At 51.7% G+C, this 26,030-nt stretch overlaps 1 protein-coding gene across 4 annotated transcripts in view; it reads right to left on the bottom strand.

Moving 5' to 3' along the window:
* Positions 1-540: 540 nt before the first annotated feature.
* TTC39A (tetratricopeptide repeat domain 39A) overlaps positions 541-26,030 on the bottom strand; it is a 50,646-nt gene continuing 25,156 nt past the window's right edge. For all 4 annotated transcript variants that reach the window (XM_061412011.1, XM_061412010.1, XM_061412014.1 and 1 more), the window contains exons 3-18: positions 24,687-24,818; positions 23,747-23,823; positions 22,437-22,504; positions 20,299-20,363; positions 18,148-18,247; positions 16,770-16,835; positions 14,732-14,840; positions 14,243-14,310; positions 14,102-14,161; positions 13,052-13,213; positions 7,888-7,979; positions 5,826-5,946; positions 3,626-3,737; positions 3,101-3,215; positions 2,058-2,174; positions 541-1,545 (exon numbers count right to left, since the gene is read on the bottom strand). In XM_061412011.1, coding sequence (XP_061267995.1) covers positions 1,422-1,545; positions 2,058-2,174; positions 3,101-3,215; positions 3,626-3,737; positions 5,826-5,946; positions 7,888-7,979; positions 13,052-13,213; positions 14,102-14,161; positions 14,243-14,310; positions 14,732-14,840; positions 16,770-16,835; positions 18,148-18,247; positions 20,299-20,363; positions 22,437-22,504; positions 23,747-23,823; positions 24,687-24,818 — 1,588 coding nt within the window. In that variant the 3' untranslated portion in view covers positions 541-1,421. The remainder of the gene's footprint in view (positions 1,546-2,057; positions 2,175-3,100; positions 3,216-3,625; positions 3,738-5,825; positions 5,947-7,887; positions 7,980-13,051; positions 13,214-14,101; positions 14,162-14,242; positions 14,311-14,731; positions 14,841-16,769; positions 16,836-18,147; positions 18,248-20,298; positions 20,364-22,436; positions 22,505-23,746; positions 23,824-24,686; positions 24,819-26,030) is intronic.

Raw genomic sequence — 26,030 nt, 5'->3', positions numbered from 1 at the left:
GTACACTAAGTGCAAAAGAGGATCTTTTGACTGTCTTTTCAGTCGAAAATGAGAATATGCTTTACCTAAAACCCATAACTTCATTCAGTATCAGTCACAGGAAACTTGGTTGTATATTAATTGATTAAACCACCCTGTCCCTAGCATATGCTTAAAAGTGTTTGCTAAATACAGCAGGCTGGAAGATGGGAAAAGTCTGTGGTCCTTCCCTTACAGAAACTGCATTTGTGTGTTTGAGTTAGTCAGACACTTTAAGGGACCAGAAGGATAAGTGTTGAAAAGAGCTTCTATTCAGCTCCATCTGATTGTTGCCTTGTGAAAATGAGGCCCAGTATTGCCAGATTTTTTAAGTAAGAAGCCAGAAACCAGATTTATTTGTGAAGTCTCCCCATTTTTAAATGTTTGTTAACTTATTCTGAAAATTTTAAAACATTAGGTTGTCTAAATAAAACATGCTTGGGCCATATAGCTTCTGACTGAAACTTTCTGCCCTGCCCAAGAATTCAAGCAACAAAGTATTTTACTGAAATAGATGTTGCATGATCTCTGAAGTGTATAAGTTTTATTACTGAAATATAGCTTTTCTCTTAACTGAAAAATCTAAAACATACATAAACAGGCTAAGAATAAGCATTCTAAGAAAAATGCTATTAGTAAATAAATGTACTTTGAAGTATAGAAGATTTTTTATCTTTCATAAATCATTCCCAGTGGTTTCAGTTTGGCGTATAGCAGACTAGTGTCTGAGAAACTTTACCTGCGAAATTTCTTGGCTTTGGCACAGAAAGGGCTCCCTTTCCTTCAGGCCTCGAGATCACCATTCCTTGGTAGTGGGAATTGATGTTTTTTCCTACAAATGGACTCAAGATTATCTCACTAAAAATACATGTTTGATTGTTTTTTTCAATTGCAGAATTACAAAGGGGCTGTAAGAAGTAAGGTAGTGGGATTGTGTGAAACCTGTGTTTAGCCCTCAGAAATCTCGAAGCCTGAGGTCCAGATCCTCTTTTGGGTCCTTCCAGCCCTGGAAGCTGAGACCTCGCTGAAGTCTTAACAGTGATTTACATACAGGTGGTTGGTTGGTGGTTTTTTTTTCCCCAAAGCCAACTTTGATTCCATCAGTGTATTTCTAAGGAAAATGTAAACTGTTCATACATTCTCTTAACATCACAGTGAAAAACAAGTACCCGTATGTGTGACAGGGCAGGCAGGGAGCTCCACCTGCTCCGGCCTTGACAGAAGCCCTTGGCCGCACTGGTGAACATGCTGGCTTCACTTCTGCACAGACACCTATGTCGTGCTGTCCCACTGGAGCACCGGTGGACCCCAAAGGCAGGGCAGGGGGAGGGGTTCTTTTTGAAATGTTTCCAGGAGCTCTGTCCAGCTGATTCTGTCTTCCAGCCTGGGACTGCTGCACAAAACTACAAGGACACTGATGAGACCATAGATCTGTTGCCCTTTTCTAGGGAAGACTTGGCTTGGAGTGTGGCTGCCTGGATTCGAAAATGTGTCCTTGACTCCATGGAATAATTCTTATAGTTTTGCCTGGAAGAGACCAGAGAATCAGACATGTGAAGCTGCTCCAGGTTGTGATTTTTCCCTTAGTCTGAGCTGTGGGAACCCACTAGCCAAGGAATATTTTTAAAGGCTGATCCCTATCTCTGTTTAAAGAAAGAGTTGGGCTTAAATTTAATAGGGATTACCTGTTATCTTGCCTTCTGGAACCACTCTTGGTCCTTTGGGGCCCAGTATGAAGGAATGATTTCAAGATCCATGGGCTAGAAGGCAGGAGACCTGCACCTTCACACCAGCCCTGCAGCTTGCAGTGTGACCCTGGACAACTCAGTCATTGAGTCTGGGATTTCAATTCCTCTTTGGTAAATTAGGGAAGAAGCCTCCCTACACCAGGTGAGAACTGGGTTCCCCCGGGACACGGGCCCAGCCTCTGGGCTGCCTACACTGCCTTTGCCAGCACCCTCTCACACTGCTGCCTGGCACCTCTGCCTCCCCAGAGCTCATGGGGAACAAAGGCCAGACCAAGGCAAATCAAGCCTTACTTGGCAGTTTCCAAGAGTTTGACAGCCTCTTCATTTCTGCCTTGCTCCATAAACAGCAGGGCCAGCTCCAGCAGGGCATTTGGGATCAAGTAGTGGTCATATTTAATCCTCTTTTCACTGTAGGACAGAAGAAAACACGGCTTACAGGCTCTTCTCTTGAGACATCCTTTGGGCACGTCCGTCAGACTCCTCCTGAGCATCTCCCAAATGGGAGGATCCAATTCATGGTCTCATGGGGTTTTCTGACCTGAATTCCAACTTGGAAGGTTCCCACTATTTAGCCCTAGAAAGACTTAAGAACCACAGCAAAGCCTTCCAGTCCTCTGCACCTGGGCCCTGAGTCCCTGACAACCTATGGTTCACGTCATGTCCTAGGCCCACCTCCACCTCAGTCCCCAACCCCACCCCACCCCCACTGCTGCCCTTTATTTCATCTGCAACCCTTTCCCTCTAGGACTTCACCTAAGCAGGAAAGGACTGACCGCTGTCACCTGACTTCAAGTCTTTCCTGTGTCCAGGCATTAGCACATGCTCTACCTACTCCACTTAAAACTCCTCTTTCCTTGCTTTCTCTGCCTGATAAACTTGCCAACTGAAGTGGCGTTACTGGAAAGCCTTTCCTGGCGTCTAGCATTATGTTTAGGTCCTTCCTCCTGGCACCTGCTGGCCTCTCTGCTTTCCTCTGGCACAGCCCTCACCATACCAGATTAAGTTACCTATAGCTGTCTCTCTAATATCTGTACTCCCCAAGGATAGAGAGTCTCAGTTACAAACTCCAGGGGGCACCATTCACAGGAAACACTACAGATAGGCTCCTGTCGCTGGGCATTCTGGTGGCCCTGGAGGACAAGGTCTGAATGATCTGGGCCTAGAAGGGTCCTGGCACAAAACAGAAGCTAGTACATGTGAAGCGAGTAGGAGCAGGCCAGAGTCAGGCACTGTGCATGTGTGCGTATGGGAAGAGAAACCCAGAAAATGCCACCCTGGAGCCCCGGGCCCAGCAGTAGGCCATCTGGAGTGACAGCAGCCACAGAGGCACTTACTTGGCAGAGATGATCCTGAAATTCTCCTCAGCCTCCTGGACACGGCCCAGATATTTCAGACACAGGCCTTTCAGCAGCTTCACCAAGCACTCGTCATCCACTGAGTACTCATTCTCTGAGAATAGGGGAGTGAGGGAAGACAGCTTTGTTCATTTTCTCAACACTCATGGAGCCCCTACTCTGCTGGGCCCTGGGGACACAGAGATGGCTCACACATGGCCCCTGTCCGCAGGGAGCGCACATCTGGGGAGGAAAGACAGATACTGAGACGATGACAATGCAGTGAAATCAGGACTGACTGAAGGAAGCTCGGGGCTTGTGGAAGCCCAGCAGAGGCCCTGATGCTCCCTGGGGGACAAGGGACAGCTTCTTGGAGGAGCTGTTACTGAAACTCAGCCTAGAAAGGCAGAGGACAATTACCAGGGCAGAGAAGTGAGGAAGGACATTTTGGGTAGAGGGAAACTTCAGCTGTAAAGACCTGTGGTCAGACCCAGCCTGGCCAGTTCAAGGGCCTGGGGTAGTCACCTGGGACCTTTTCCAGCATCTCTTCAGCCTTGATGATAATCTCAAGGATCCCATCTGTGAGTTCCGGCTGCTTCCCAATCACAGCGTAGCCATTCCAAATGTACATCATTTCCTAGGGGCAGGGGAGCAAATCAGTCCTAGGTTTCCTCCCCAGTGGGGCCTCAAGCTTCTCCGTCTATAAAATGTGTAGCTCAGATGAGGATCACTAAAGGCCCTTCTAGCTCTAATCTTCCATGGTAAGTCTCAGCCCAGCTTTTGAAGCTGTAAGGCTTGAGGGAGTGATGGAGATTCTTATCTCTTACTTACTTACGATTGAGATCTCTCCTTACCCCTGTGAGAATTTAAGATGGACCCGTATTCTCACTCTTTTCATATAGTTTTCAATTACGTTTCTGTTCCTGGGTCCCTAGGGCACTAGTCTGCACTCTCCCCATCTCTCTGTCCAAATTCCCCATCCTTTGAGAACAAGGTCATGCCCCTACTCTAAGGAGTTGTCTTCCTTGCTCCAGCTAACGGCCTCCTGTATTGGAAGAGTCATAGTTGACGTAAGCTCTTCAGGGGCTTAAGACCAAGTTACCTTCTCTCCTATTTCACTAAGGCAGTGGGCCTGAGTTTTCATCTATGAAACATGATTTCTTTCTTTGCCTTAACTGCCAGGAAGCTCAGAATACTAAATTTTCATTCTAGTAACTCTAATCTAGTTAGCCGAGATTAGCATTTCCTAAACTATCAGACCAAGCAATGGACATGACAGTGATTTGTATACATAAAGTTCTAGAAAGACTTTTTATAGTTTTTTTTATGTTCTAGGCAGGGACTTTAAGTTTTGACAAGTACTTATTAAATCATTACATGGTCTAAAAGAGTTCTGTGGCTAAATAACAGGGATAAACTGCATCTTCAAGCTTCTTCTCGGAGACCTACCATGCAGATGAGCATATAAAGGCTCCAAGAAGGTCTACAGTATGTAAACTTTGTTCAGGCCGGTCTTTCCCAAATGTATTTAATCACAGAAATAATCTTATGCACACATAGCATCTTGCAGGTTACAGTTTCGGAAATTCTCCCCTAAATATCCGGTTAGCTGCTTTCCCTGCCCCTCCTTACAACATATGCCCCAATTTGATGACAGCTTTATTGTATATTTTGAATTGTAAAATAGTTCAAAATTTATTTAAAGATATTCAGGATATAAGCTCAAAATAAATTCTACATAAATACTGAACTTGTTAATTTCTGTAGTGTTTAATAAGTTTTTATCAGCAGACTTTCATACCTGCTCTATGAAATGGGCAAGGTAGATATTTACATTAAGGGGAAGGGGACCTTGTATGCAAGTCACACAATTAGTGAGCAGCAGAGCCAGGTCTCTGAAGCAGCACCCTTCCTACCTTTCTGGCTGCCTTATTATTTGAATAACAAGGACTCTTAACAAACTAGAACTTGCTCTGATGCCTGCTCAGATCATGCATGGAATTAGCATCATAATTGTGATTCAGAAAGTTATGATGGGCTCCGGAACCAGACTGCCTGGGTTCAGATTCTAACTCATCAGCTATGGGACTTGGACAAGTTATTTCATCTTTCTACTTATATCTTATCTATATTTTAGCTTCCTACGTATCTATTAGGCCTTTTTATCCCCTTCTGTAAAATGGAGATGCCACCAGCACCTAAGAGGGTTCTTGTGAAGATCAGATAAGGCAATAGGCAATGGGTGTAACGAGCCTTGAACACAGCATGTGCCCAGTAGCAATGCCAGCAATTACTGTTATTTCAAAGTTGACTGTAACATGGGTCCCAGCCTCAGAAAAGCTCGGGGCAGTGATGGGGGAACAGTATAAACAATAATTAAAATCATGTGACAAGACAGAAACAGACAGGATGGCAACACAAACAGCTGAGAGATGCCTATCTAGGAGAGCTGCGCTCTCTGCTTTCAGGCCTCTGCAGCCTGCTCACCTGTCTGCCCAACCCCATCCCTAGTAGACCAGTGCTTTCTCAGAGGTTGAGGTAGGCTCAAACTCATGTGTCCCTCACCCAGGGCCAGGTGATTTGTAAAATCATCTCCAGGCCCTGGGGTCATGAAGGTCTCTGTCCTGCATCCACACCCTCCAGGGTCACTGGCTATATCCCTGACCCTCAGCTAATCCCCACAATCCCAAATGAGTTCAGGACCAGTCAAGACCCTCCTACCCACCAGAGCAGGGACGGGCAATGAGATAGGTTTAGGGGAGAGGTAGCGTCTGGACTTCCGGATGGCAAACTTCTCTGTGGGTAGAGATTTCCCAGCAATCTTGAGTTTCAGGCCTGGCACAGCTCTGTGGAAGAGATGAGGGTGGAGAGAGGGCAAGAAAATGCTAGAACCGAGAGTCCCCAACCTGCCCAGCCTCTGCTTGACCCCTCTCTGGGCCTCATCATCTATATGATGAGAGTGTTGGCTTCATAGCCTGAGGCTACAGCCTAATTTCATAGGCCCTATTGCAAGATCTGACCACTTCCTATGGCTAGACAGGCTCCTCTGCACCAGTAGCTAGAGGTGAGAATGTACATGACCACCACCACCGCCCCTCAGGCCTGCTATGCCTTCCAGTTGTCCCTCTCTACTCCCAGCCCCCATTTCCTGAGGGCCCAGCAGAAGTCTGACCCTAGTTTCACAGAGGAGATTAAAACTCATAAAGGGAAGGACCTGCCCAAGACCACACAGCACAAACCTTTCATTAAGTCTGGCCATGTGAGTTGCAGCCTCCTCAGCTGTTTCCAAGGGTAGAGTAAAATGTGGTATGCAGCTGAGCAAGACTACATCTGGGGCCCCACCCCCCCAGCTCTGCCTTGCCCTGAATTTCTGCCACGATCATGGGGGTATGGCTGTGACCTGAGCTGTCCAGGCCCAGGAAACAGCTGGACCTAGTTGTGAGGTCCCCAGCAAACACCTCTGCCACGTATTCACTGTGGAACCTCTCTGGGCCTGCTTTCTCATCCCTAAAATGGAGACAATGATATGGAAAGGAGAAGTTGTTATCCCCAAACATGCGTCTTTGGCATAAGGGTTATTTTAGGCTGATTATTTTTAAGAAAACAGCAAACACATCAAATGCTCTGAAAATCTAGTAGAATTTAACCTTCTCGTAAGAGACATTTACAAGGAAAATGTCCATTTGTAAGGATGTCTTTCTCTAGACCAGGAAGAGGAGGAAGACTAATTCTCCAGAAACTTATCAGTGAAGAAGGTGGAGACTAAAATCTGCATAACAACCATATACCCTCTCTTTTACCTGAAAACCTCCCACAACTGGCTCCCCATCCAACTACATCTTCTTTTTTGCTTTAGCTGGAGATGACATTTAAGGTAACAGCTTGGGCCATTTCAGAGAGTCAACTCAGTTTTCCTGGGTCCCTCCCATACAGAAGTTATTAAATTTTTGTTTGCTTTTCCATTAATCTTATTATGAGGGTCTCAGCCAAGAATCTAGAAGGATGGAGGAAAAATACCTCTTATTTCCCCACAGATTCTTACCTTCACAAATCTTCTAGAAGAGTTACATAAGATAAAGAAACTAAGTCACTCAGTAAATGACAGCACCCTGTGACTGTGACAGCCCAGGAAGCAATGGTTACACTCATTTCCATATCTGCACGTTGGGGCCAACCCTCACCATGACTGGGGAAAAGCCCGAGGCTCCCGCCTCAGGCCTGCCATGGCTGAGTCCTGCTCCAGGCCCTTCGCAGAAGGCAAACACAGCAGTGCAGGTAAGAATAAAAATAGCTACCATGTACTGGCTCCAGGCCCCACCGCAGACTCTTTAAATCTAGTCTCTATTTGATTTGCAAAACAACCCTGCAAAGCCGAGTTTGTTATTCCCATTTTACAGATGCTGAAAGGGTCCCAGATGACACAGGTAACAAATGGCAGAGGCCAGATTTAATCCTGCTTACGTGATTCCAACTCTGCTTTTCTGAGTGTATCAGGTTAACTCGGCAGAAGGAACCTCTCTGGACCTGTGTCCGCATCTGTGCTACACTCTGGATCAAAGAGGCACAGTGGGAACGACGTTGACAAAACCACTTTAATGAAAGAAAACCTCTGAACAGATTCAAAGGGCTCTAACAGCAGCAGCAAGAGGAGTGGGGGTGGGGGGAGGATTGGGGAGGGCTGGGGGTTCCGGGCCCTGGGGATGACAAGCCCCCATCTCCCTCTGCTCAGGGTGGCTGTGGGCAGAGCCTGGCTGAGACCTACAATGGGATGCAATGGCCGCACCCACCTAAACAACTCCACTTCGTCATCTCCGAACGGTTTGTAGTCCTCCTTCCCAAACATGCTGAGGTAGGCGGCCTTCATGTAGATATAGGTGGCCTGTGTGAGGCAGAGCAGCAGTCAGGTATAAGCAACCTGCCCTCCAAATCACAGTCCTGAACTGGCACACACACCTCACTGGAACCTCACTATTATCCCCAACCCCCAGGGGAGAAACTGGGTCAGGAAGCTGAAGCAACTTGAGTCTGTGACCTAGGAGTTAAATCCGTGATGGGCCATGTCTAAGCACCTGACCTCTCCACTTTGAAGCCACTGGGCAGACGGCAAGCAACTAGTGGTGCGCCAGGCGGAGCTGAGGACAGGATGGAGATACAAAGACGGGGCGGCAGGGGCTTCAGGGAAGATGCAAAGGGAAGCAGCCACTTCACACTGGGCCCTTGAAAGCCAACGGGAAGATTCACGGAAACAGAAAAAGGACCTTCCAGGCAAAAGCAACGTCCTGATCAAAGGGAGGGCAGAGACGTGTGTAAGTGGGGTACAAATGGGTGGGTATCATAAAGCATGGAATACCCAAGAAGTGTGAGGCCAGGAGGGGCAGGGACCCGGGTTGTGGCTCATCTCAGGGTCCCTTGGTGAGACTGCTTGCTGTGTACCAGGCACTTTACATATATCCCAAAGACAATGCCAGAAAGGAATCTGTACCCTACCTCTGCTTCCTGGGGCCGCAGGGCTGCTAGGGGCAGAGCTGGGAGGGACCCCAGGTGTGTGTGGCTTCAAGGGATCCACTGACAAGAAAGGGGTGGTTTGCAGAGCCCCAACCTCACCCCCATCTCAGAGATGTATCCCTGAAAGCCGCTCCCCTTTGCCTGAAGTTCAACGCCGGAGGAGCCTGGCTCTGTGCTGCCCTCCAGTGGTCAAGTATTGAACCACAGCTAGACCCCCTGGGGCTGCTACCCAGCAGAGTATAGTGGGTAGAGGAGGGAAGGGAGCCGGACATCCTGGAGTCTAGTCCTAGGAGAAGGTGGAAAGCAATCTCCACCTGGGAGCCCCACCCATGCTGAAACCCAGGGCTGCTCCCAGTTCCAGCCTGCCCTCGGCACCTCAGCCTGCCCTTCACAACATGAGGAAAACCTGGTCTTTGCGGGTGTGCTAAGAAGATGCTCCCCTCAGTGAAATCTGTCCCCCATCCCCTCTTTAACCTCCTGGTGTCACCTGTGCCTTCTCCCTCCGCCTGGCCCCAGTACCGAGCCACCAAGCCCTCAGGACTTTACTACCCACAGAGCTCTTGAATCCCACTGGCCTGGCCCTATCACGCCACACCGTCTCCCCGCTCCAGGCCTTGCCCTAGTCCATGTAGTCTCCTCACTGATGTCCTGCTCCCACTCCTGCCCCCCACCAGCCATTCTCCACACCACTGCCATGCGGACATTTTAGAATAAGGTCACAGCAGTCCCTCTTTGACTCATGATACCCCATCACACTTAGGGAAAAGGCCCACATTCTCTGTCATGGCCTGCGAGGCCCGATGCAGCTTCCCTCAATTTCTCCTCCAGCTTCGCCACTGGTGCCCCCTTGCTCTAGCCACACTGGCCTCTGGGCTGTTTCCAGAATATACCAACTCATGGCTTCAGCTTCCTTCTACACCTGTCCTAACATCTACCAGGCCTGGAACATTCTTCACGGAGATGTCAGCCTGGCTTGCTCCTTCACTCCATTCTGGTGTCTTCTCAGGCAGGCCCCTCCTGACCACACTGTTCTCCACATCCTGCACCCGCACCTTGCCCAGTTTTTCATTGCACTTAAGCAGAACCTGACGTTATCTCACACTGCACATCATCTATGTTTCTTATCTCTCTCCCCACTAGAACATGAGCCTCGAGGTCTTTGCTTTGTTCAGTTGTAGATGACCTGCCCTAGAATAGGACTGGCATGTGAGGGTGCCCAGTGACTGCAGGACAGATGTCTAAAAGCACAAATACAAGCCACAAGCAACAAGGGCTCCCCCACTGTCAGGCTAAAGCCCAAACAGCCACTCAGGGCCCTGGAGACTGGCTTCTCTGGCTCCTCCTCCGGGCCACTCTTCCCCATCACTCCCTAAACTCACCTCAGGCCCCTGCTTGTGCTGTCCCTCTGCCTGGGACCCCACTGTCCCTTCGTTGCCAGGCACATCTGTGGGCTTCCTGTCAGAGCTTCTTCCCCAACCCTGCCCCCAACCCGGACTGAGTCAACAGGAATTAGGACAGATGCAGTGACCTAGCATGGTGAGAGCCATGGGCATCCAAGTTCCTAAGGGATGTTATGGGGCCATGCTGATGGAGAGCCACAGCCACCCTGCCTGAGGGGGAGTCCTGTCTCCCAAAGTTACCTGTTTGCCTATTGATTCCACGTATTTATTCTGCTGGATTATTCTACTAGCTTCTGTGCAGGCAGACAGTCCTTGTCCCAAAGAAGCTTCCAGTGTGTGGCTTAGAGGGGGAAGATCCCTCCACGGCCCCCCTGCACTTCCATCCACAAGCCCTTCACCTGGTTAAAGAGGGCCTCCTGGCAGCCCCCTGGCTCCCCAGCCTGTGCCCTGAAGTTCTCCTGGCCTGGTGTGTCCTTCTGCCACCATAACTCCTCGTCCTTCGAGACTTTCAGTTCAGACATCTTTTCCAGAAGCCTTCCTTGTCCTCTTGGCTGGGCTAGTCAGGGCTGCCTCTGAGGCCCCCTTGACCCCCGCATTGCGGCACTGAGCACACAGTTGTCACCGCCTGGTTTCTGGCTGCAAGCACGAGGGCCGAGGCCCACGGGGTGAGCCAGCCTAGCACGGGCAGACACTGAGCAGAGGGGCTGGCACGCAGGGCAGTGGCCACGGGCCAACTCCCTAGAGCTAGAAGCTGGTGGACTTCAGTAGCCAAGCGCTGGAAATTAGGGATGAATGAGGCCCGAGAACTCGAGGTGCCACAACCTCTACCTACTTTCACAGGAAACCCTTTTGAGAAAAGCACTGCAGAGAGAGGGGGGCTGACCACCCCAAAGCCACAGAGCTGAAGACTGAGCCAACTCACAGCCAGACTTGCTGACATGTGGGAGGCCTGGCCCTCCCTCTGTTCCTCACAGAAGCTGTGTGGCCACCTCAGGTCTCTTCTTCCCTGGTAGAAGGCCCAGCTGCCTGCCCCACTTCACAAGCAGGCTTCTGCTGCTGCTGCTGCTAAGAAGGCTTCTAGATCACTTTAATTTAAAAAGGTTCCCGGAGGCTTTGTTGGGAGGGGGAGGGATGAGGGATGAATGCTGGCCCACAGGGGCTGGGCCTGAGGAAGTGCCTTCAACAGCAAGGTGGCCTTAGGGCAAGCTGGGCCTACTCAGGGGAACTGAGGAGCAAGGGAAAAGCAGAGGCCTTGGAGCCACACAAAACTGTCTTCAGACCCTGTGTGTGTCACCAACTGCTGTGTGGCCCAGGGAAGTCTCTCACCCTCTCTTAGCCTCAGTGTCTCTCATGTGCCTGATGGAGATAACATCTACCTCCCTGGGTGTAATGTGGAGGAAAGGACAAGCGCTGGGCACACAGTCAGAGCTCAGAGAAAGCCCACTCCTCCTCCCAGCCCTGCCTGCCCTGAGCCAGTGAAAGTGAAAGTCACTCTGTTGTGCCCAACTCTCTGTGACTCAATGGACTGTAGTCCACGAAGCTCCTCTGTCCGTGGAATTCTCCAGGCAAGAATACTGGAGTGGGTTGGCATTCCCTACTCTAGGGGATCTTCCCAACCCAGTAATCGAATCCATGTCTCCTGCACTGCAGGCAGATTCTTTACCATCTGAGCCACCAGGGAAGCCAGCCCTGAGCCAGAGAGTCCCTTTCAGCCTGGGCCCTAGGCAGGGTGACTGAATAGGGACTTCCATGCAAGGGTGGGGTAAAGATGAGAAAATCAGGGTCACTGAGACATACGTGCTATGGATTTCACAATAGTGGATGCTCTCTGATGATCTAAATGATTCTAAGACTCTTATCTGTGTTATCATTACTCTGTGATGATAATGGCTCATACTTGTTTCACCACTTACCATGATAATACTTTGGCCACCTGATATGAAGAACTAACCCATTGGGAAAGACCCTGATGCTGGGAAAGATTGAAGGCAGGAGACGGGGATGACAGAGAATGAGATGGTTGGATGGCATCACCAACTCGATGGACATGAGTTTGAGCAAGCTACCAGGAGTTGGTAGTGATGAACAGGGAAGCCTGGCGTGCTGCAGTCCATGGGGTTGCAAAGAGTCAGACACAACTGAGCAACTGAACTGAATTGAACCATGATAAACATTTATGCTGAGCATCTGTTCTGTTTCGCCTCCATGGCATCTCCTTAATGCTCACTCCCAACAACACTTATTCTGGGGCATCAACTCATTTTTCTTTGGGGGAATCACCCCTCTCCTACTTCTAATCCATGAGGGGTCTTCCCACTCCTGTTTCCAGGCACTGGCCTGTGATCTATGCAGACCAATGAGGCTCTGTCATGGGACTTTGGTTGAAACCAAATGGGAGAGGCAGCCCATAGCCACCCTGCTGGCACATCAAGAGAACCTGCCTGTACAATGAAGAAGTCACAGAGAAGAGCATAGTCCCAGCTGGAAAAAATAAGCCCAAATGACTTAGAATTCCTGGAGTCAGCCCAACCTGAAATCAGATGTGCCTGGAATTTTCAGTTATATGAACCAATAAGCCTTTGTGTTTACACCTGCGTAGTCATGTAACATGTCCACTAGCTCCATGTGACTTTTTACATTTAAATTAAAATAGAATAAAATTGAAAACATCCAGTTTCCCAGTTGCAGTAGGCACATTTCAAGAGCTTGGCATGCACATGTGACTGGGGGCTCCCACACTGGACAGCACGGAACATTTTCACTGTAACAGAAAGTTCTGTTGGGCAACACTCACGCAGACCACGTGAGTGACACTTCTGTCCCTTGTGACTAAAAATCTCGATACCTTGTAGTTCTAAAGGTCACCTGTTTCCCGTGGTCTTTAGTTCCTTCCAACCCTGAGGTCTAGTAGAATTTGTGGTTTTGCTTAAACTATAGCTGAGATCTCTGTGTTCAGTTAGGGGTTTGGTCCCGGTCTGGGGGCTCATGGCCAGTCTAGGCTGGTCTTCTGGTCTCCCTGTTCCCCCAACATGTGGTGTCAGCCCACCTTGGACCAGGAGTTCTCCTTGCTGAGCAGGTCTGCATAGAAGTAGGCCATCTTCCACTGGGCCTTGTAGGTGAAGCACCACATCAGCTCCCAGTAGCACATGTGGTGGAACTGCTTCCAGTGCTGCTGGGCCTCACAGCACTCCTCGAACCGCTGGATGGCCTGTGGGTACCCAGCACTGAGCCTCTGCCAGTATCCCGCAGCCCCAGCCGTCCGCCCCAACCCCCCGCCACACCCTCCATCCCTGCCCAGCTCCACAGCAGCCCAGCCCCATGCCAGCCTCAGGAGCAGGGTGAGCAGCAGCATCGGGGAGACAGCGGGTGTGGCCTCCAGTCCCAGTTCTATCCTCAAAGTCTTACATGACCTTGGGCCCAGTTACCAACCCTCCTAGGGACTCTAGTCTTTCGGCACAAAGCGAAAGGGTGCGGGACAGAGCTATAACAGAGGCATAATAGGCAGTGGGAAGTGTTAAAGTGATATAATGATGTCTCTGTCTCAGAGCAAACTCCAAAGGTTCCGGCAGCTTCCACAGAGTGACCCGGCCCGGGGCGTCTGTCCTTCGGCCTGAGGAACCACAGCCAGGACCAGCAGGAAGCACCAGAACTCCGAGAGTCACGGAGTCTGTCCTGGGCCTTGGCTTAGTGCTAGGGATTCTGCCAGGGTGGTAAGCCTCCCCTCTCTCACCCCTTCCACGGTTCCCTCCCACCTTGGAGCCCAGATCCTTAGTCAGGCCGTCCAGGCGCCTGCTTCGCCCCTGGCAGCAGGCTCCAGCCTGTCACCCTGCCCTGGACAGTGGACCCTCTCGCCTCTCTGCCTTACTCAAGGGCACTGTATCCCTCCTTCTCCCTGCCAATCCCACTCACCAGCACTGCCACCTCCTCCCTCGCCCTCCCAGACTCTCGCGTCGTTGGCAGCGCCTCTCCTGGGCCTGCTCCCTTCGTGGGTCTTCTCTCAGCCCCTCCTCCCAGTCTGCCTGTCTCCTGTCTGTGTGTCTGCTGTCCTGGGAGACCTGAGGGGCCTCCAGCACTGGCTCAGACTCCTGTTACTTACCGCATCAACATTGCCTTTAATGACTTCAATCCGCCCCGCAAAGAACAGGAAGATGGCGCCCTACAATGACACGTATCTGGGTTTGTGGGGGTCCACAGGGCACATGTGGGCTGCGGGTGTCTGCCAGGAGGTAAGGCTCACCTTAGGGTATCGCTTCAGGTAGGGTCTCAAGAGCTTCTCTGCCTCCTCAATGTTGACGTTCCCGGTGCCTGAAGGGGGTGGGGGGGGCAACAGGACTCGTCACCATCCTCCCTGGTGGTCCTCCCAGCAACCTGCCAGGGGCTTCTCAGGGCCTCCATTTCTGCTCTATGAAATGCGGATGCTAACTCTTCTGTCTCCAGGGTGATGTGGGGACTGAATAAGACACTAGGGCTGACAGCATCCTCATGCCCTCTACAAGGTGGGCAGGACCCACCTCCATTTCACAGATGAGAACATTGAGTCTGGAACCCAGTCACACTGTAAAGAAGTGAGTGTCCAGGCCCCTGGACAGTTGCGGTTCTACTGTTTCTGGTTTCAGGGCCCCCTCCCCAATCCTGGGGGCCCAGCAGCCCCTTGCCCTCTCACCCCTGCCCTAAGAGGCAGTCAAAGCCCAGAGGCCCTGGCGCTCACTGTGGGGGGCGCTCCTACCAAGCACGAAGGTGAGGAAGGTGTGGTAGCAGAGCAGCAGCATGACGCAGAGCACGGCGCGGAAGCTGTGCCCCGACGCCCCCTCCTCCAGCTGCAGCAGCCCGTAGTCCTGGGGGAAAGACGGGGACAGCTGAGGCAGCCAGGCCTGAGCGCCCCCCGCTCCAGCCCAGGACCTGGGGCAGGGGAGGGGCAGGGAGGTCCCTGGACAGCTGTGAGGGCGCCACTGCTGCGGAAGGGGCCAGAGATCGCTGGGCTCCGAGCCTGGAGCCCTGGAGGCCGCGCAACCAGGAACGAGAGGTCGTCCCTCTCAGCACCTCAGCCATCTTGCTGGGGGCAGAGTACCCCACTGCCACAGCCAGGGCAAAGACAAAGGGCGTCCCCTACCTCCCTAATGGCCCCTCCCCATTCCTCCTATAGTCGCCTGCTCAGTCCCCATGGTGGGCGCCAAGGCCGTGAGCAGCCCCAAGTCTGGTCGGGGAGTAGAAATGACAAGGAGGTAGATAATCCTAACCCAGGCTCAGGGCACAGACAGGGCCATAGCAACTGCAGGCCGGGAAGGCTGCCAGGAGGAGAAGGCTCCAGAGCCTGCCTGGGGAGGAGCAAGAAGCCAGACTATGCTTGTATCACCACCGGCAGTTTCTGCCCCACTGCCTATCCTAGAGTGTGTTCCTGATCTTTCTAACAGATACATCTGACTTGCCTCACCCCTGCTGCAAACCCTCCACAGCCCCCTTGACTTTGGGATAAAGATGAAGCCAGAGCTTGTGGGTGCAGGAGGTCCCTCTTGCTCCGGCCTTGCCACCCTCTCTTCCTGGCCAGGCCACCCTGTCCCACCTCTCAGACTTTCTCGTGTTCTTCCATCATCATCCTGAGATCCTACTCGGGACCCAAGGGCCTTCTTATAAAAAAAAAAAAAAAAAAAAAACACCTGAGGACTTTCAGAGCCTCTAACGAGTGTTTCCCTGGGCCCAGGCCATGGACCACAGAGGGCAGCCAAGCCTGTACGTGTCCTGGGACAGGTGAGAAGAAGTGCAGGGTCCCAGGTGAGGAGCGGCCCTTCCCAGTACTCGTCTGTCCTCAGGCTACAGGAGAAAGCCTCAGTGTGGTGCTGGAGTGTGCAGCATCACCCTGCTCTAAGCTGTCTTCCACACAAAGAGAAACAGGCTACACAATCTGGTGGACCAAGGAAGACTGCTTGGTCCTGTAGTATTTATTGTTACGATCATGCTCTTACCATGCCACATAATATGGGTTCTCTGTGTAGTAATGTTTCCTTTAAATAAATTTAAGTAAAAAAAAAAAATAAGAACCACATTTGAGAAAAATAATATGTAAATAATAATATAGAGGTCTGTGCACATGGCAAAAAATCAGGAAAGGCTGGAGAAAGTCCAAGCTGGAGAAACACTGATTTGATCAGTGGAGAGGGCAGTCAGCAGTCTTCGTTCAGAGTCACAGGAAGAAGGGGATGAGGCTAGACAGACTCAGGGCTCCTGACTTACAGGTTAGTGCTCCTTGGACCATTCTGGGTCTCCACCAGGGAGCCCTCCCTGATCTGCTACCTGGCACTCAGGGTCCTGCCCTCAGTAAAGCCTCTGGGTTCTTGAGTCCTCTGGTTTCCACCTCAAGGCCCAGTGCACAGCAGGGCTCCCCATGGGCATCTCCTAGATAAGAAAATGGTCCCAAGGGGAGGGACTTGCTCAAGGCTATCTGAGGGGAGAAGGACCAGGTTCCTAACACCTGCCAGACATAGAGATGATGACCCCAGGCCCCTAAAGGACCCCAGGAGCCGCTCTTCATACCCACCCTCACCCTAGAGCCTCTCCACCCTGAGAAGAGCCTGACAGCAATCACTGGTCCCATTTGCAGGAGAGCAGACTGAGGCCTAGAGAGGCCTGGGCCTTGTCCAGGGTCTCACACCGAGGGGGGCGCTGAGCCAGGGCTGGCGCTAAGGCCCCACAGCCCCTCAGCCACACCCCACCAGCTGAGCTCCAGCCCTGGGGCTGAGGATTGGGAGCCCCAGGAGGGAGGTGGTTACCTTGTTTCCTGAAAACCCTACGAACTCGAGCAGCCGCAGGATCCTGGTAGGAAGCATGGACAGCGTCTGAAGAGAGAGCCAGGCGAACTCATGATGGGTGGGGGCCACCCCTCCCAAATGCAGACCTCCACAGTCCTGGGGGTGATCCCTGAGGTGCAGGCCCATCTCTGGAATGCCCATGAGGCCGCCCCCAGCTCCCACTGATGGAGAGAGGCACTACAACATGACAATAAGGAAAAGACTGCGTCTTGATCCTAACCTCACCACTCCCAGCTTGGTCACTTCTCTCTGCCTCAGTTTCCTCATCTGTAAAATGGAAATAAAAATAGCCCCTACCAGACGGATCACATTAATACACATGAAGCGCGTAACAGAGGTTGCACCTAGCAGTTAGCTATTGTTATTACACTTAATCCCTGCTTTGTACCAGGAGATTCATTGCATTGAATCTCGGAACAGTCTTGCAAAGAAGGGATTTACTGCTATGTCTGACAGAGGGAGAAACAGAGGCATAAGATAAGTGACAGAATATGCCCAGGGCTCCACAGATCAGAAGTGGAGCCACTTCTTGAGCCCAAGACAGTCCAGCTACAACCTGCTAAAGTATCTGATGCACTCTGCAGCTTGTATTTCTCAGCACTTGGGCCAGAATCACTGCTCCCATCTTACAAATGAGGAATCTGAAACCCAGAGAAGGGCAGGGATCCCCATCTGAACAGGCTTTGCCTATAGGGGAGGAGCCACCGCCCACCACACACACTTTGGGGGAAGTCCCTGGCCACCCAGGGCCAGGAGTCCGAATCATCCAAGAGCAGCTCCTCCTCCCAGGAGCAGGCACACCTCTTCTGAGCCTCCCTGACTCAGCTCACGCTGTTCCCTCTGCCTAGAATGCTCTTTCTGCCTGAAAAACTTCCCTTACCTGTGGATCCTTCAAGTTCCAGCTCAAATACTCCCTGCTCCCCAGAACCTTCCCCAACTCCTGCAGAAAGAAGTTCTGGCTTTCTGTTCCCCGTGGGTCACCGGTTGTTTCCAGGCCTGTCTCCTTCCCAGCCACTGGTCAATGTCTAACCACCAGCTTTCTGGGGAGGAAAAGGCCCTGATGTCTTGTGTTTGTCAATTTCTGATGCTATAAATATTGTCGCCATAGTTGATTTCAAGCTTCAACTTGCCTCAGGAAGAAACGTACAGAAGGGACCATGGAGCCATGGCCAGCCCCCACTCCCACCCCAGCTATGAGTTACCTCCAGGCCGGCAGTGTGTCTGCTTCATCACCGGGGCCCAGGACAGTAACCTGGCAGAGACCCAGTGTAGCCAGTGATGTGCAGGGGAGATTAACCTTGAACCCAGATGCTGGACACGGGGAGGTACGCCCACTCACCAGGTTGAAGGCGCCCACGCCGAGCTTCACCCCTCCTTCAAAGTGCCTGTGGTTCTCCCCCTTGCAGTACTGTGAGGACTGCACGAGGCTGTCCAGCTCCCTGTGGAGGGAGGCAAAGCCTGTTTCAGCCACAGCTGGGGGGCGGGGTCCCCTTCCAGCTGGGGCCAAGTGGCCCCTACTTCTTACTGACCTCAGAACTCCCTGGTGGTAGATGTGTAACTGTCTGGCAATCCAGAGAGCCGATATTCGAGGAACCTCTAGCCCCATCTCCCACCGTAATGACACACCCTTTGCTCTTGAATTTCAGCTCTGTCAGCTCTCGCACACCCGCCTCATCTGACCTCTAGGCATTGGCTTGTGCTCTGCATTCTGTCTAGAACAGCTCCTCAACCTCAGTACTACTGATAAGTTTAGGCTGGATAACTGGATAATTCTTTGTTCAGACTACGGGGGAGGGAGGCTGTCCTGCACATCTTAGGAAGTTTAGCAGCATTCCTGACCTCCACGCACTAGCTGTCAGGAGCAGCCTCCCCCAGTATGACAAGCAAAATGTTTCTGGACATTGCCAAATGTCTCATCGGGGGGAAACTGGCCCTAGATGAGGAACACTGGGCTAACTCCAACAGCACCTCCTTAAGGAAGTCTTCCTGGAGTTTCTTGGTCGGAATCCAACCCTCTTCCTTCTGGTCACCCATAGCTCTGAGCACATACATATGCCAGTCCGCCTGGGGCAGGACAGGGAAATTAAAGAGGTACCTGCCTCCTCCGCAGGCCATGAGCATCTCAAGAGCATTCACTCAGCAAACACTGACTGAGCTTCTCTGGACGGCAGGGCACAAAGCTGTCAAGCTACTATCTTCACAACTCTCCCCTCTCAGGGACGGACCCCCATCAAGTCACTGACAGGAAGAGGGGGAACCCTGGAGCCTGACCTCATTTGGGGTGCTGGGAAGGTTTCCTCAAGGGGCTGACATCTGAGCTGAAACCTGAGGAACAAGGAGCTAGCCTGCACAGAGTGTTCCTGGCAGAGAGAACAGCATGTCCAAAGGCCCTGAGGTAGGAATGAGCTGGCCTGTTTGAAAAACTGAGGGAAGGCCCAAATGTCTGAGGCAGAGGGGGACAGGAGATATGGTTACAAGAACAAACGGAGCTCCCAGGAGTGACTCGGCAAAGACCTGGGACTTTATTCTAAGAGCAAGACAGGGGGGAGTTGGCAGGGAGTGACCTGACAAGGTTTGTGCTTTGAAAACATCACTCTGGCAGCAGGTAGGGAGACTGGAGGGGCCAGAACACACGTCTGGTTTCCTTGAGCAATTCCAGCAGAGACCACACAAAGGAGCATGGTATCCATATACTGCATGGCGTGTTATACCCCAGCAATACCTTGAAATCAACCTCACAGTGTCTCCACAGGAAAACTCTCACATTAAGTGGGCAAAGTAATGGCAACAGTCTCGAGTCAATTCAAGTCCACTTTTAATGGAAAAGGAGTTTCAATGCCAAACTGGGGGCAGGAGGGAGGGTTAATTCCTTTCAGAGCTTTACTGGTCTGGGAATTACAGACAAGGACTGCAGAGCCATGTTGGGCAGAAGTGCTCTGGATTAAGTCTTCATTCTTTGCTCCATAAACACGGCCCTATGTGTGGCCCAGTGCTGAGCCGGCATGGAAATAACCTACCTGGCCCTCGAGGAGCTCCCAGTCTCGGGAGGGGGTGTGTATATATAAGCACCATTTCTACATATTGGTGGGTTCAAGGAAGGCTTCCTGGGGAAAGTGGCATTTGGATGGGGCCTTAACATCTATTGCTGTCCTCAAAATTATTGCTCCTGCATCTTTCTCCTACCTCAACCAGACCGAGCTGCTTGTGCAGAATATGTCTTATTTTTCCCTAGTTCAGAGTTAGGCACAAAGACAGCACTTGGGGGGACCAAATGAACAGATACACCCAGAAAACCAGGGGAATAATATTCCAGAAAACTGAGGTCCTCAGGTTGCAGAAATGTGAGGTCACAAGCATTCTAGGTCTCATGCCTCCAGCCAGCACCCTCTACCTCCCACAATGCAGCCTGAGGGGCACAGGATAGTAGATGCTGTGCTCTGCTGTGCCCCCCAATGCCACATCCACCCCCACCCAGGCCAGTCCCACTCACTTGTAGGTCTGGTAGCTGTTTCGAACTTTGATGCCGCCCTTGATGAAGCTCACCATGTTCTCGTCCTGCAGGAGGGAGACTTGCTAAGAGCCAGGCCTGGGTGGTTAGCCACAGGCTTGAGAGGATCATCAAGGCTCCAGATCCTTCCTGGCTCTCCCTGGGCCTCACTTTATGAGGGGCCCTGCATGGGTAGGGGTCCAAGGTCAGCTAAACTAGACCTCCCCACTCTACCCTGGGGGCTTAAGACGAGGGTCTTGCTTGCCAAACAAGCCTTCCAAAATGCCCAGGGCTGGACCACAACCTCCTTTACCAGGCTCACATGTACATGAGCTATGTGTTTGGAGAAAGGCCTGGAGGAGATGCTCCCACCAGTTAACCGTGTCTCCTCCAGGTAGAGGAATTGTGGGGAAGGAAGGGAGACTTTCGGTTTTGGATTTTTTTTTTTTTTTTTTTTTTACAACAAGCAGGTATTTATCACATTTGTAATTTCAAGCACCTGGGGACTTTTCTGGCGGTCCAGTGATTAAGACTCCACACTTTCACTGCAGGGGGCATGGGTTTGATCCCTGGCTGGGGAACTAAGATCCCACATGCCACGCGATGCAGGAAAAAAAAAAAAAAGAAGCACCAATACCTACAGCCCACCTGGCTGTTCCGCTTCCATGTATACACCCGACAAAAACGGACATATTTCAAGAAGGCTCATAGCACCACTGTTCACAGTAGCCAAGGACCGAAACAACCCAGATGTCCTTTAGCCGGAGAATGGATAAACAAACTGGCATGTTCACAGCAAGGAGTATTAAACACAGCCTTGTGTGATTGGGTAAAAAAAGCAAGTCCCACACAGTTTGAGGCCTTAAGAAACTCAAAGGCAACCAAAACATAGCAATTTGGTGTTCAGACAGGAATAGGAAGCTGAGAAACCATTTTTTTAAAAAAATAGGGTGGGGATGATACATACAAAACTCCAAGTAATGGTCTCCCCCCGGGGGAAGGGAGGAAGGAGGCAAGGAGGCTTGCCAGCAGGGTTCTGTTCTCTGATTGGTTGGGGGTGGGGTTCATGGGTGTTTATTTATTATATATAATAATAGAGTATACAAACAAAGGAAATAAAAGGCCATTCATGGTGATCCTGATGAAGAACTAAGATTAATCAAATTCTAATCATCTGAGGTCCAAAAAGACAGAAATATCACTAACAAAAATAAAGAACACCCCAATGATAAAATTTATATGTGCCTCTCCCACCCCAATACACCTATTACATGATGATTGCCTGCAATGCAGGAGACGTGGGTTCGATCCCTGGACACAACTGAAGAGACTGAATATATATGCACATATATTTATAACTATATCCAGGCTTTTTGGTAAAACCAAAGGGTCTCACAATTTTCTCTATGGTGAAGAGCACAGGCTCTGAGTCAGCCAGAAGGCATGTGATTAGTCACATCCAGCTCTTTGTGACCCCATGAACTGTAGCCCACCAGGCTTCTCTGTCCCTGGGATTCTCCAGGCAAGAATACTAGAGTGGCTGCCATTTCCTACTCTAGGCTGAGTCAGCCAGATCTGGTTTAAACCCCAACTCTGCCATTTGTTAGCCATATGACCCTGAGAAGGTAGGTCCTTCCCCCTAATTCTCCCCTTCACAGGCCTGAGGTGATGGTTAAATAAAATATGCAAATGTAGGCAGAAACAAACATGCAATGTGTATAAGGTATGTAAAAACGACAACCCTGCAGTGTATACAAAGTATGGTGTGCTGCAGGTGCTACAAGTCAAGTTCTTGAATGAATCAAGTTTGATTCATTCTGACTTGTCTGTTGAATGAATCAAATGTGAAGCAGGCTTTGTGACAATGTCTGTCACTCCCGTGACACAAAAACAGCAGGAAACCAGCAGTCACAAGGTGGACATGCATCCCATCAGTGGGTGGGAACACGTGTGCCCCTTGTGCAGAGGGAAAGCCCGTCACCTCTGCCACTGAGCCTGCCCAGGGCCAGGAGTGCTGGGGTGACTGTGCCTTGGTCCTTGCCTCACCCACAGGTCATGGCTTCTCTAGATCCTTCGGGCTAAGATGTGGTGCTCCACCCTCTGAAACCCCCAGGCTGCTTGTACAGGCAGCGGGTTCCTACCTGCAGGAAGGTCAGGGCCGCTCTCTGCAGCAGGCACTCTGCGTAGCAGACCTCAGCGTGGATTTCCTCTGCGGGGAGAAAACCAAAGCCCTGCGGCCTCCTGGGACTCTTGGCAGGAGACTTGGGTCACCTCCTCATCTCATTTCCCAAAAGGCAAAGGGAGCCTGAGTCAGCACCTGCCCACTGCCTCTGGAGCCCCGTCACCAGGTTCCTTCACACATGGCCCTCAACACTGTCCCAGTTAGCTTACATTCCCCATGCCTGCATCCCCCTAGAAGTCAGCGTGGGGCCCTGGGACTTGTTCTCCTGCCCTCCAGGCATCGCTGTAGGTGCTGTGCACCAACACTCCTAGGGCACTGGGATGAACGGATGAAACCAGGGAAGCCACGGGCTGTGGGAGCGAGGAAGGAGAACTGACACAGCTGGAGGAGTCAGGAGAGGCTTCCAGGAGAAAGATATCTGAGTTGAAAATGGGATGGAAGCATGAGGCAGGAAGAGCTTTCTTGGCAGAAGCCCAGGAAAGTCAAACAACTCAGATGTTTGGGGACAGCTGAGCCACAGAAGGTTGAAATGGGGTGAAGCAGGGAGAGGCTGAGGGGACAAGGAAAATGAGGGGCAGAAGTCTGGCTGAAAGGGCCTTACGCACTGGTGGAGACTTACAGATTTGGTCCTGTGGGCAGCATGGAGCCATGGCAAGTTTGAAGGAGAGAGACACCATCGAGGGCAATGTTTTGTGCTGGAACCATCAAGGGCTCTCGAGGTGGGGATGGCCATTTGCCCCCCACCCCCACTAAAGGTTCCCCAAGTGCTTATGGTTGGCTGCTGCTGCCTCTAGGACTGCAGTCATGGCACAAAGATGCAGTGTGGCCCTGGCAGCCCAGACGTCTGCTACTGCCCCCAGCTGTTTCATCACAAGGTGTCAGGCTCTAAAACCACAGTCCCCTCTGGGGCACCTTAGATTACTATGGTCTTTAAACCACGAAACCTAACTGCACACACAGCTCTAAGTCCACCCTAGCCTGAGGAGCAAAGTGACAGCTCTTTTGACAGCATTTTCTTTCCTCAATTTGCAGCCCTCAGCAGGTAATGCTGTAAGGTAACTGAGTCTTACCTGCTCCCCACCCACCCCCACACATGAGACCAGTCCTCAAAAGGCCCCAGGTCTGACCCATCGGTGTCTCAGTGCCTGGGCCAGGGCTCAGCCCCCTGGGTGACAATGAGGAGGATAACTGCCCCTTCCTGCCCCTTCCCGGGCCTGGAACCAGGCGACCTGGCATCAGCGGGCTGAAAGGACACCCCAGATGCCACACCTTCTGTGAACTGGTCCATGGTGGGGCGGTGCACCAGGCTACTGAAGGAATCTGTTACAGAGGACTTCTTCCTGTGCCTGCAGAGAAAAACAGGGCCTCATATCATTCAGGGAGGTGAGCAGGGGGCCCAGGCACCTCCAACAGCATCCCGTGCCCCTCCCAGAGGACTCCACACACTTAGCTCCTGGAAACTCCCCCAAATCCAGGCTTTTTCATGCCCTTGCCCCTGCTGCTGCCTCTGCATGGAGCCCCCTCCCCTGCTCCCTCTAACCTGACCTGTCCCTGGTCACCCCACAGGACCCAGCTCTGATGTCACCTCCTCCAGGAAGCCTTTCCTGCTCCTCAGGCTGGACCCCCACGACCCTATGAGCTGCCCTGCATCATGCTGAGCTGTCACTGTCTGTGCCTGCGTCTCCCTGATCAGGCCGTTCAGGCAACAGAGGGGCCAGGGTCTGATGATTATCTGGGCGAACAGAGCCCAGGCCAGGGACTGGCCTAGGCCAGGCTGGAGTGTGTCCCAGTGAATGATGACTCTACCTGTGCACAAACACTGAGGGTCTGTTTATTCATGCATTCAAGCAGTTAATGTGTACTGAACACCAACTATGCAGTTCCCACAACAATTCTATCATCACACCCATTTTACAGATGAGGAAAGTTGAATCCACAGAGGGACTTGCCCAAAGTCAGAGAATTATTACGTGACCACAGCCAGGATTCATCTCCTCCCAATCCAGTCTGACCCAGGAAGCTCTCAGTGACCAGCTCAGACAACGTGGCTCCTGAGGCAGTGCCAACAGGGACAGCTCTGAGCACTTGGGGACACACTTTTGAGCCAAAAGGAGCAGGACTGATAGTGGTATTTTAGGCACTGGGATAGGCCAAAGTGACAAATGGATGCTTCACAACCCTTCATCCCTGCCTGCCCCATGGACCTGACCTCTGACAGAGCGACTGCGCCTCCTTCATCATGTTGCCAGCAAGTAGGATGTCCTGGGGGTCAAAGGTCATCATAGCCTGCATCTCCAGGATGGTGGCATAAGTCAGCGAGTGGTACATGCTTTCCTTGGTTCTGCCAGAGAGAAGGGACATAAAAGCATCAACCCCTAGAACTTCAAGATAGCTGACCCCAAATCATCATTCACCATCCCCTCCCCCACTGTGGGGGAACACAGGTCCAGAGAGCAGAATGCACTCACCCAACAACTGACCCTTCCACTGCTACTCAGGCAGCCTCGGATCCCAGCTCCTCTTCTTCCTGCTGCGTCACCCTAAGTGCCTCTCCAAATCTGAGCTTCAGTTTCTCATTCATTCTATACAGATGGCAGCAGCAGCATGCTGACCTGAGGCGGTACTTCCCTGCACCAGGGCCATCTTTCGCCTTCTCCCCTACCCATCACAGGCCAAGCCCAAGTCCTGTCTGCAGGGTCTCCTTTATCCTCAAACCCCACCCCAGGCTTACCCATCTTTGTGCCTGGACTGCCCTGGCCTCGTTACCTCCTGCCTCTCCCCACCCCATCACCTGACCACATCACTTTCTGCTTGAGCCCACCTGGGGCTTCCACCTCCCATGAGATAACTCTGGGAGTTGAGGCCCTGCCCACCCCTCCAGCCCAGTTCTCCTATCACTTCTGCTCCTGCCTCAATATCTGCCCACATTCAAGTCTACCCACACTGAACCATACATGCTTACCTCAGGAAAATTCCATCCTTTCCCTCCTGCAGGCCTTTATCCTTGCTGTTCCCACAGCATTAAATGCCCATTCTCTACCCTACACCCCCTGATTCATCTGTAAAGGTGCTTGAATGCCTCAAGGGCCACTGGGGCCCCTGCTCCAGGGAGCATGCGTTTATGCTGGAGGTACGGGCCACGCTGAGTTTACATCAGCAGACACTCAGCTCTTTCCCAGACGGTGGGCATCTCAAGGTCAGAGCTGTGTGGGTTTATCTCTGTCTTAGCACCAATGTGACAGTGCAAGCTGGGCTCAGGAAGCCTCCCCCTCCTCTCTCCCTGCTCCTCCATGGCCCCAGACCTCTCATCTAAAGGGTGTTGGAGGGAGAGGGACGGCATTTAGTCTAACACATACAGAGAGCAACAGGCAAGAAAGGATGGGACCCAGTCCCTCTCTGTACCTGGGGAAGTCACAACACATCTGGGCCTTGATTTATGGTTCTGCAAAATAGGGACAATAAAGCTGCTCCACCAGAGTCCCCATGGGACTGGCCAGGGATTACCCTCGCCTGGCACACCGTAGATGCTGCAGCAGTCTTCACTCCCTTCCCT

Source organism: Bos javanicus, chromosome 3 (genome assembly GCF_032452875.1).
Source record: "Bos javanicus breed banteng chromosome 3, ARS-OSU_banteng_1.0, whole genome shotgun sequence".
Lineage (NCBI taxonomy): Eukaryota > Metazoa > Chordata > Mammalia > Artiodactyla > Bovidae > Bos > Bos javanicus.
Note: the sequence above shows the minus strand (reverse complement) of the source record. Positions and strands in the feature narration are given on the sequence as shown.